The 12270-nt window shown below is 41.8% G+C and overlaps 1 protein-coding gene across 1 annotated transcript; it reads left to right on the top strand.

The window, feature by feature from the left end:
• The first annotated feature begins 9457 nt into the window (after positions 1-9457).
• Positions 9458-11742, top strand: MAGEE2 (MAGE family member E2). The gene is made up of 2 exons (XM_046673437.1): positions 9458-9527; positions 9616-11742. The coding sequence occupies exon 2, from the start codon at positions 9656-9658 to the stop codon at positions 11225-11227; it is 1572 nt and encodes a 523-aa protein (XP_046529393.1). The 5' UTR covers positions 9458-9527; positions 9616-9655; the 3' UTR covers positions 11228-11742.
• The last annotated feature ends 528 nt before the right edge of the window (positions 11743-12270 follow it).

Genomic DNA, 12270 nt, shown 5'->3' with positions numbered 1-12270 from the left:
CATGGTACCTGAAAATATGCTGCTAAGACCGATGTTGAAGAGCGTACTGCCTATGATTTCTTCAAGAATTTTATGGTTTCAGGTCTTACATTTAAGTCTTTAATCCATTTGAATTTAAGTTTTGTGTATGGTGAAAGATAATGGCCTAATTTCATTCTTTTGCACGTGGCTGTCCAGTTTTCCCAACACCACTCACTGAAGAGACTTTCCTTTCTCCATCGTATGTTCTTGATTCCCTTGTCAAAAATTAGCTGTCCATAGATGTGTGGGTTTATTTCCAGGCTCTCAGTTCTGCTCCATTGATCTGTGTGTTTGTTTTTGTGCCAGTACAACGCTGTTTTGATTACTATAGCTTTGTAGTGTATTTTGAAATCAGGGAGTGTGGTACCTTCAGCTTTGTTCTTTTTTCTTAGGATTCTTTTGGCTATTCAGGGTCTTTTGTTGTTCTATATAAATGTTAGAATTTTTGTTCTGTTTCTGTGAAAAATGGCATTGGAAATTTGATAGGGATTGCATTGAATCTGTAGATTGCTTTAGGAAGTACGGACATTTTAACTATGTTAATTCTTCAAATCCAAGAGCACAGAATGTCTTTTCATTTTGTGTCTTCTTCAATTCCTTTCAACAATGTTTTATAGTTTTCAGTGTATAAGTCTTTCACCTCATTGGTTAAATTTATTCTTTGGTATTTTATTATTTTTGTTGCTGTTGTAAATGGGATTGTATTCTTAATTTTTCTTTCTGCTACTTCGTTGTTAGTGTACAGAACCGCAACTGATTTTCATAAGTTGATTTTGTATTCTACAACTTTACCATGTTCCTTTATTATTTCTAAAAGTTTTTCGGTGAATTCTTTAGGGTTTTCTATATATAAAATCATCATCACTTTAAATATATCATGCCACTCCTTTCTAGACTGAAAGGTTTCTGCTGAGAAGTCAGGTGACAGCCTCACAGGCTTTCCTTTGTGTGTAACTTGTTGCCTTTCTCTTGCAGCTTTTAAGATTCTCTCTTTAACTCTTGCCATTTTAATTGTGATGTGTCTTGGTGTGGAACCCTTTGGGTTTACCTTGTTTGGTGCTCTCTGTGCTCCCTATACCTGGATGTCAGTTTTCTTCCTTAGGTTAGGAAAGTTTTCAGCTATTATTTCTTCAAATAGATTCTCTGACCCTTTGTCTCTCTCTTCTCCTTTTGGGACACCTAAAATATGGATGTTAGTGAACTTGATGTTGTCCCAGAGGACCCTTAGACTGTCCTCATTCTTCTTAATTCTTTTTTTCTTTTATCGGTTCAGCTTGGGTGATTTCCTCTAGTCTTTTGTCCAGCTTGCTGATCTGTTCTTCTTTATCATCTACTCTGCTATTGAGTCCCTCTTGTGAATTTTTTATTCCCATTATTGTATTCTTCATTTCCAATTGTTTCTTTTTTATATTTTCCAATTCTTTGTTGAAGTTCTCACCAAATTCATCCATTCTTCTCCAAAGATCAGTGAGCATCTTTATGACTATTAGTTTGTGCTCTTTATCAGGTAGATTGTTTATCTCTGTTTCCTTTAGTTCTTTTCCTGAGGATTTATCCTGTTCCCTTGTTTGGAACATATTCCTTTGTCTCCTCATTTTGCCTCTTCCTCTGTGCTTATGTCTATGTATTATGTAGGTCAGTTATGTCTCTTGATCTTAGAGAAGTGGCCTTATGTAAGAGATGTTCCAGGAGTGTCCCCTGTGTGGGCTACGTGTATCCTTCTGTTATGTCAGGGGTACATTTGCTGCCTGTGCCCAGGGAGGCTAGGGTGTTCCCCTGGCTGGCTGGTTGTAATGTTCAACTGCGTGTAGCTGCTATGGTCCCTTCAGTGACTTTATCAGGCATGGGGAGTCCTAGCACAGTGGCTGCAAGCTCTAATAGCACATTCTTGCTGCAGTTTTTCTGTTAAGTGAGCAGGCCCCCAATGTGGCTGATTGCTAGGCTCAGAGGCTTACAATTGCTGTAGGTCTCTGGCCTTCAGGGCTGTTGTCAGCCCTCTTAGGAGTGCAGCTGAGTGCGGCCAGCCCAAGGCATGGCAGCACAAAATTGTTTCAGTCATTGGAAGGTAGGGCCAACCCCCTATGTGGCTGTTTGAGAAGCACAAGTCTGATACGGCTAACAAGGCCCACTGCTTGCACAGCCAGACACCCCATCAACACAGTCCTGCCCCATGTGCATGCGCTGACCCCTTGAAGAGCACCCATTCACCCCACTGCAGATCCCCTCAACATCCCTCCAACACAGGCCCACCCCTTGCACACACCCTGCTCCCCAGAGGCAGACCCACCCACCCTACTGCAGAGGTCCCATACACCCATCCTATGCAGGCCCGTAAGTTGCCCAAGGACTTGCTGTCGAGTGGGGCCAGTCCCTAGGGTCATCTTCCTGCCCATGCTGAGCTGGATTAAATTTGTGTTGTAGTGGGTGGGGGAGATCCCTTTGCTAAAAGGCCAGGGGAAGAAATCCAGTGGCATCTGCCAGCACCTGTACTAAGTCACAACAATGGCTGCCACCAATGTCTCAGTCCCTGTGGAGGTGGTCCCAGCCTGGGGAGGTCTCACCACTTGCTGAGATGTGCCCAGAGCCTATCAAGTGAGTCTTTTCTCACCAAAGGACTGTGCACATTTCTTTCTGGTGATTTTAGTTTTCTTTCCAAAACAGGTGAATTTGTGTATGGGCTCTTTAAGAGGAGGCTTTTCTTTCCCCTAATGTCTGATAACTTTCCTGGGGATGTTCTCTGTTGTTAATAACCAGCAAAGCCAGATATTATGACACTTGTCTTGGTTATGCTGAGTTCAAAAGCTGCTTATTGTGGCAAATCTCTCCCACTCAGATCCCCTACTCCTCCAGGAAAAGTTTTGTACCTTAAGACTGCTCCTGGCTGAGGTGCCATGTCTAAAATGTGGCTTTTCTCTCCATAACGGAGTTTCTGCCTCTTCCATCTCAGTCAACACTATCCCTTGTTGTGCAGGTTCTTTTTATCCGATTTTCAGTTCTCTCTCAGGTGTAAATGTTCCAAAAGTAGTTGTAAATTTGTTGTGTCCATGGGATGAGATGAGTTCAGAGTCTTCTTACACTGCCATCTTCCCAGCAGTGCTCAAGAAATGAATCTTGATCTCTTACCTCACACCATATTCAAAAATAAATTCCAGATGATTTTGAGATCTCAAAATGAAAGGTAAACTATAAATCTTTTGGGAAGACAGCATAGAATAATGTCATTGTGACCTTGGAGTATTCAAAGATTTCTTAAATGTGGCTCCAAAAGCACTAACCAGAAAGGAAATTAATTGAGAAATTGGACTACATGATAACTAAGAACCTCTGTTCATTGAAAAAAGATAAAGTGAAAAAGCAACCCATATATAGAGAACATGTATAGAGAAAATGCAATACATGTATTTGACAATAAACTTGTATCTATAAAATATAAAAACTCTACAAAAAAAAACCAAGAAAAGACTCATAGCCCAGTAGAAAAAAATGGGCAGAACACTTGAACAGGTAATTAACAAAAGAGTATATCTAAATGGCTGATAAATATGTGAAAATGAGCTTGATTTCATTTGTCATAAGTGAAAAGTATATTAAAACCACAATATCATACCACTACACCATCCACCAAAATAGTTATAATGGAAAAGAAAGAAAATACCAAATGTTGATGAAGATGTAGAGAAACCAGAACACTCATTCCCTGCTCATGGGAGTATAAATTGGTATAACAACTTCAGGAAACTCTTTGTCAGAAGGTGAATGTATACATAGCCTATGATCCAGCAATGAATGGCATTCCTAGGCACCCAGTGGAAATGCATGTAAAAGTTCATGAAAAGACATGTACTAGAATATTCATACCAGCACTAGTTATTCCAAAAACCAGAAATTACCCAAATGCCCATCAACAGTACAATGGATAAAAAAACTTTCTGATATGTTCACAAAATAGAATAATATACTGTAAAGAAAATGAACGATTAACAGCTACAAGCAATAATAGGAATAAATCTCACAAATATACCGTGTGAGAGAAGCTAGACACAAAAATAATTATACTGCATGATTTCAATTACATAGAATTCAAAAACAAGCAGAATGAATCTATGGTGTTAAAACTTAGGACAGTGTTTACCCTTGAGGCAGAGAGTGTTCTAATGAGTGGAAGAAAGTGCAAGGGGGGCTTCCAGTTGGTGGTAATATTCTGCTTGTTAACTGATTTCTGGTTACACAAATATGCCTAATTTGTGAGAATTCATTGATCTGTATACTTCTAATTTATAAACTTTTCTATAGAAATGTTATATTTCACTAAAAAGTAGGGAGAAAAGAGACTTAGAAGAACATATAGTAAAATGCTAACAGTAAATGTCTCTGGTTGGTGGGAACATGAAAAATTTGTGTGTGTGTGTGTGTGTGAGGAAGAGTGGCCCTGAGCTGACATCTATTCTCAATCTTCCTCTTTTTGCTTGAGGAAGATTGTTGCTGAGCTAAGATCTGTGCCAATTTTCCTCTATGTTATGTGGGATGCCACCACAGCGTCACTTGACAAGTGGTGCTAGGTCTGCACCCAGGATCCGAACCTAGGGACCCTGGGCTGCTGAAGCAGAGCACATGAACTTAACCACTATGCTATGGCTGGCCCGGAACATGAATAATTTTTAATTTTACATGTTCTTATATCTTCCAACTTAATCATAATCAAGTCTTGTTATTTGACTCTGAATAAAATATTATTGTTTAAAAAGTAAACTGAAGGATCATTACAATTTTAGATATAAAGATATAAATATTACTAAAAATTTGGGTATAGTTACCACAATGTTGTATCCATACAGCATTATCCAGGAATGAGATTTTACATATGTGAATTTTCTAAGTAATTGAATTATTCCTTTAAGTACTAAACCTTTTTTTAAAATGTTATGTATTTTCCGGATTAATAATTTTATAATATATATTTATCTGTTATCTTAAGCAGAAGTTAAGTCTAGATCTTTAATGATTATATGGTGTAGTGAAAAATTTGAGGACAATTAAGAAATCTAGGAGTTTTTGTCCTTGTGCTGAATACCCTAACAGTATAGTATTTTAATTCTTTCTTTTTTTGGTTTTCTGTTTTTTTTTTTTTTTTTGTGGAAGATTAGCCCTGAGCTAACATCTGCTGCCAATCCTCCTCTTTTTGCTAAGGAAAACTGGCCCTGAGCTAACATCCATTCCCATCTTCCTCTACTTCATATGTGGGACGCCTACCACAGCATGGCTTGCCAAGCAGTGCCATGTCCACACCCGGGATCCCAACCAGCGACCCCGGGCCACCGAAGCGGAACGTGTGAACTTAACCGCTGTGCTACCGCCCCGGCCCCTATAGTATTTTAATTCTAATTTCATCTTTTAATAGTGTCTCTATCTCCTTCCCTTTGAGTGTCTACCAATCATCACGTCTTGCTGCTGTCTTCTACCTGATTTCTAGCATCTCCCATCCTTCTTAATTTTCTGTCTTTACTATCCACTGGCCAAGAAAACAAATGACAAGTCTTGTTTGAAAGTAGTATAAAAAAAGTTAAATAAGAGTAAGGGAAAAAAACCTAAATGGTATACCATAACATATCCATTAGAATGCCTACAATTAAACAGACTGATACTACCAAGTGTAGACAAGAATATAGAGCAATAGGAACTCTTATGCAGTACTGGCTAGAGTGTAAATTGCTGTAACAATTTTGAAAAATTCTCTGGAAAGATCTATGAAAACTGAAAACACACATTTATGATCCAGAAATTCCATTTATAGATTTATTTCCAACATAAATGTACCTGTGAACCAAAGACAGGTACAAGAAGGTCCATAGCAGCATTATTTGTGATAGCCACAAACTGGAAACAAGGTAAATGTCGATCAACAGTTGACAGAATAAATTGTAGTACATTCATACAATGGTAAACTCCACAATAATGAAAATGAACAAATATTGTGATACACAACATGGATAAATAAGATGTGAGTTTTTATTGGAAAAAGAAAGCTATAAATGAGTACATACTGTATAATTCCATTGATATTATACAAAGCTCAGAAACCAGCAAAATGAATCTATGATGCTAGAAGTCAGAACAGGGCTTCCTCTTGGGATAAATGTGAGAGGAGAGATGAGGGAAAGTGTCATGGGAGCTTCTGAGATGCTAGTAATGTTCTATTTCTTGATCAGCATTGTGGTTGTATGGTGTGTTAAATCTGTGATAATTTATCAAGCTCTACATTCATGATTTGTGCCCTTTACACTGTATATGTTATATACCTCAGTAAAAGCACTTTATTATAAAGTAAAAATACTTCATTAACATTATGCTGAAGATAAACAATTGTATGAAAAGATATTCACATGTTTTTAAAATGCAAAAAGGAAGTCAGAAAGTATCAAAAGAAGTTCAGAATGGAAACTTTTTTTACATTCACATTTTTTACATTACATCTTTTTACAGTCACACTTAAGCAGAGTGGGAAACATGCCATATGTGACAGTCGCAGGCAAAGCTCCTTCATTTTTCATTTAGCAATAACTAGAAGTGTTTGTAGACCAGTAGAATAGAGATGGCTGAAACCAAGAGTATAGCTCAACGTGGCTAGGGAGCAGATTTCATGGAAGGATGTTCTGGGGGATAAAGATAAAGATGCAGAGACAGGGGGCTGGCCGCGTGGCCGAGTGGTTAAGTTCGCGCACTCCGCAGCCGGCGGCCCAGTGTTTCGTTAGTTCGAATCCTGGGCACGGACATGGCACTGCTCATCAGACCACGCTGAGGCAGCGTCCCACATGCCACAACTAGAAGAACCCCCAACGAAGAATACACAACTATGTACCAGGGGGCTTTGGGGAGAAAGAGGAAAAAAATAAAATCTTAAAAAAAAAAAAAGATGCAGAGACAGGTAGGGACCAGTTTGTGAAGCACTTGAATGCTGTGGAGTGGGATCAGGATGTCATCTCAGAGGTAAGATGCTGCCATCCAATGTTATTTGTATTAGATGGAGGGATATAACAGGTTAAACTCATGAATAAATGTGAGCTTGATTTCAGGAAAAAAATTATCTGTTTTCTTTTATGGCTGGAGAATTAAAAATCCTCTCTGAATCTACCCCTGGGCAGCACCTGTCTAGACAAGGAACATGCAGCCCTTCTGGGGAAAGGAGAAGATCAGGGCGAGGGATCCCATTAGATCTGATCTCAACTACATCTCTGTAGCAGCTCAGGAAGACAGTGCTGCTTTTCACAAGATTCTCCTAAGATGGAATCAGCACACAAACTGCACATTTCTACCTTGTAGAACATGCACATTCATTTATATGAACATTGATCTCATGGACCCAGTTTGGCCAAATCCATGGTCCTGAACTGCCTGCTCTGCTACTGTAAGGAAGCACCTGGGATGTAGAAAATGTCAGAGTTAAGTGTCTGGCCCCCACATATGATGGCACTGCCTTCTGAAGGAATTCCAGGGCACAAAATAACAGAATGCAGTGGTATTCATTACTATCAAGAATTTAAGGAAGGGGGCTGGCGCAGTGGCATAGTGGTTAAATTTGCAGGCTCTGCTTTGGTAGCCCGGGGTTCACAGGTTTGGATCCCGGGCACGGACCTACACACTGCTTGTCAAGCGATGATGTGATGGCATCCCACATACAAAATGGAGGAAAATTAGTACAGATGTTAGCTCAGGGCCAATCTTCCTCACCAAAAAAATTTAAATAAATAAAAATAATTTAAGTAAGGATTTAAATTGTGACTACAAATGGCAACCTTATGTAAGTTTTTTCTCCTTTCCAATATTCTACAGTGTGCCTTGACAGTTGAGGGCTAGGATTCAGACCAATTATTTTAGTAGCACTCCGGAAAAAAAGTAGCTGATTCCTCTTTCCTAGTCAGTGTTTGGATTATGCCTCCCCAAACACATGGCCAACCTCCTAAATAACCAGGCCCTATTCTGGTGTTGCTGTTCCCAACTTGTGGGGCCCCAACCAGTTCTGACATATTGCTAAATGAAGAAACAGGAAATCTAATCATTCCTGTCTCACCACCTTCATCCTCACCTCCCACCCATCCTAGTGCACTTTGCCTCTAGCCGCCTTGGTTGACCAGCTGTTATATAAACTTATTTTCTACTTTCACAGCTCTGGACATTCTCTGACGCTGATCCCCCAGCCAGGAGTGCCCTTATAAGTGCTTCCCATCCTATTCATCACTTAAAGGCACGTGCCTCCCAATCGAAGACAACTCAGACTAAGCTGTAATTCATTGCTTGCTCCTTCTTCTGTGTTTGTACCATATGTTAATTGACACTCCATCAGAGCACTTATTTTCATCTACTTTATATGAATAATTTTTAATAAATAGGGCTAAACACTATGAAGCACAGAGTGTGAAAGTACTTATGCTTGAGACTCTGATAGACCTTGGTTCAAATACTGGTTTCTTCCATTTGTTGCTGCCTGATTTGGGACAGGTAAATTCACCTCTCTGGCTCAGTTTCCTCATCTGTAAAATGAGGGCCATTAAGAGTAGCTACCTCTGAGTCAGCCTTGTGGCCGAGTGGTTAAGTTCACAAGCTCCACTTCAGCGGTCTGGGTTCGCTGGTTTGGATCATGGGTGCAGAATTATACACCACTCATCAAGCCATGCTGTGGCAGCATCCCACATAGAAGAACTAGAATGACCTACAACTAGGATATACAACTATGTACTGGAGCTTTGGCGAGTAAAAAAAAAAAGGAAAATTGGCAACAGATGTTAACTCAGGGCCAATCTTTCTCACCAAAAAAGTATACTTGAAAAAAAAGGAAAACAGAGAGTAGCTACCTCATAGCTAGGATTAAGTGATTTAATTTGGGGAAAGTGAAAGTACCAGAAACAGTGCCTAGTACAGAGTGAGTGCTCCACAAGGGTTAGCTCCCATTATTATTACCATTGTTTGAACCTATCCTATATAGTAAGCGCCACATAGAAAGGGATAATCATTATGTCCTGTCTTCTGGTGTACCACTGTGTGTACTTCTGGTGTACTGTGCTTGGCATGTGGCATGTACTCAAGAAGTATCTGTTGAAAGGATGGATGAATTGGTGAATCCGTAAAATAATTCTCATCATTAGCATCCTTCTTCTCCTCCTCTCTGAATCCCCTACTATCTATTAGCATGGTGCTTTATACCTTACAGGAAAACTTCAAGCAGAGCGTTACCGAACATCCCCCATCCCTTGCCCCTTTTGCTTTATCTCTCTTCGTTACCTCCTTTCTTGAATTCTCTTCTCTAACAAGTTTGAGCCCAGCAGCATCCACTTTAACCAGCCTCGCCTGCCTGGCAGAGGTAGGGGGCAGGAGCGGGGGACTGGGAGCGGGGCGTGGTCACCACGTCACAGAACCTGATTGCGCCTGCGTAGGCTGCGGCAAAGCTAAACGTTCTGAGGCTTGCGGGTCATTACCAGCTGGTGTTTGTGTAGAAAGATCGCTCCTCTCACCAGGTCTCACTCCTCATCTGCCCAGCTCCCGGGTCTCTGGCTTTGACTTTGTGCCGAGTCGCTGACGCATCTGCTATCTTCTATTCGACAGATCGCTGACTTCCTCGTTTTTGCTCCTGTCTCCTGGAACCATGTCTCTGGTAAGCCAGAATGCACGCCACGGCAGCGCAGAGACCACTGCAGATTACAGCGATGGCCAGGGTGAGATGCGGGCTACTAACGCCTCCAGGCCCCTCACCTCCATGCTAGTTCCCGATTCCCCCCAAAGTCCTCAGACGCCAATCGACACTCAGGGTGCCAGCGCTTCCCAGGCTACGCAGGACCCGAACGACCTCGAGGTCCTTATAGACGAGCAGTCCCGACGCTTGGGGGCGCTCAGGGTCCATGACCCTCTAGAAGACAGGTCGATTGCTTTGGTGAATTTCATGCGAATGAAAAGCCAAACCGAAGGGTCTATTCAGCAGACAGAGATGCTGGAGTTCCTCAGAGAATACTCAGATCAGTTTCCTGAGATCCTCAGACGAGCCTCAGCCCACCTGGATCAGGTCTTTGGGTTGAACCTGAGGGTTCTGGATCCCCAGGCTGACACCTACAACCTAATCAGCAAACGTGGTATACAGACCAATGATCGCGTAGCAGAATCCTTGGACATGCAAAGGGCAGGTCTCCTGGCCCTGGTCCTAGGCCACATCCTCCTGAATGGCAACCGGGCAAGAGAGGCGTCCATATGGGACCTGTTGCTAAAGGTTGATGTGTTTGATGAGCCCCAGAGGATCAACAACCTCTTTGAGAACACAAGGAACCTTCTCACTACTGACTTTGTGCGCATGCGGTTCTTAGAGTACTGGCCAGTGTATGGCACTAATCCCCTCGAATTTGAGTTCTTGTGGGGCTCTAGAGCCCACAGGGAAATCACAAAGATGGAAGCCCTAAAGTTTGTGGCAGAGGCCCATGACGAAGAACCCTGGAGCTGGCCAGAAGAATATAACAAGGCTCTGGAAGCTGACAAGGCCAAAGAAAGAAGCCAGGCTGCTGGCTTGGAGTTCTGGTCAGAGGACACTATGAATGATAAGGCAAATGATTTGGTTCAGTTGACCATTAATGTCACTGAGGAGTTGCTGCCTATTCATCAGGATGAGCTATTGGCTCACACTGGCAAAGAATTTGAGGACGTGTTCCCAAATATCCTTAGTCGAGCTACTCTAATCCTTGATCTGTTCTATGGGTTCTCTCTGATTGAGGTTGATACTAGTGAGCACATCTACCTCCTCATCCAGCAACCAGAATCAGAAGAAGAGCAAATGATGCTAGAAAGCCTGGGGAGACCCACTCAAGAATATGTGATGCCAATCTTGGGTTTGATCTTCCTAATGGGGAATCGTGTCAAAGAGGCCAGTGTCTGGAATTTGCTTCGGAGATTTGGTGTGGATGTAGGGAGAAAGCATGCCATCACCTGCAAGCTTATGAGACAGCGCTACTTGGAATGCAGGCCACTGTCTTACACTAATCCAGTTGAATATGAGCTTCTATGGGGTCCTCGAGCTCACCTTGAAACCACTAAAATGAAAGTCTTGGAATACATGGCCAGGCTCTACAGAAAGCAACCACAGGACTGGCCAGAGCAATACAGGGAGGCTGTTGAAGATGAGGAGGCCAGAGCCAGATCTGAGGCAACTGCCATGTTCTTCTTTGGCCCCATGTGAAGTCTGGGGAAAATGTATCACTTCAGTTGCATGGGATCAGTTAAAAGGGCCCTGGGGAAATGGGCAGTGGGGCCCCAAATCAGAAGTCAGGCAGGGCTGGTGGGGAAGTACACATTGTGCTTGCTATTTGTGTTCCATTTCTAATACTATTTCTTTCCTCTTAATATACTCTTGAATTAGGTTCATAATCAGTGTTTATAAGTGAAGTTTCTCATTTGCCATCCCTGTCTTGTCTTAGTATAAAAGTTCAAATAGCTGTGTAAAATGTACTGGTAATATTTACATCTTTCTATGGTGTAGAAGAGAATATAAAGTTGTTCATTAACTGTTTGAAATAATCAGTAAAATGGTCTGGTACAGGAGTTAGATAACAACCGTAACAACACACACACAACAAAAACACAGAATCACTCATCTGTGGATGCCCTCCCTTTGTGTCTACTGTCGTGTAAAAAAAAAAGACTGGTATTTAACTGTATTTACTTTGCTGTTCCAGCGTGTAGTGAAAAATAAAAGCATAATGAATTAGACCCTGTGCTTAAGCACTCTTATTCAACAAATATCTATTAAGCACCTGCCATGCTCTGAGCACAGTGCTTTGTGCTGGGAATGTAAGGGTGAAGAAGACCCAGCTGAGCCCCAAGGCTTAAAGGGGAGGGGCCATGGAAGTAAACCAGCAATTATATTGTTACTGTGGCAAGTGGTATAATAGAGGTAAGCTCAGAGTGCTATGAGAGTCCACAGGAATAACTCCTAACTAAAGTTCAGGTACTGGGAGGGGACAGTGGAGAAGATGATGGGCTGGGGAAGGGGCAGGGGTGTCAAGCAAAGGATGAGTGGAGGAGTGGTCAGGGGTGGTGGTAGTGGAGGGTGAGGTGTTATGGATGGCTGGGGACAAGCTATCCTTTAGTGGCTTCTATTGTGAGACCTGAGGTTGGAGAGAGGGAGGGATGGTTCATGAAGTCAGGGGCAGTATGTAAAAGGCCTTCGGGAGATTTAAAAGTAGCTCAGAAAAACAACGTTGAGTTCAAGGCAGGGAGTGG

The sequence above is a fragment of the Equus quagga genome, chromosome 10, assembly GCF_021613505.1.
Source record: "Equus quagga isolate Etosha38 chromosome 10, UCLA_HA_Equagga_1.0, whole genome shotgun sequence".
Taxonomy (NCBI): domain Eukaryota; kingdom Metazoa; phylum Chordata; class Mammalia; order Perissodactyla; family Equidae; genus Equus; species Equus quagga.
Note: the sequence above shows the minus strand (reverse complement) of the source record. Positions and strands in the feature narration are given on the sequence as shown.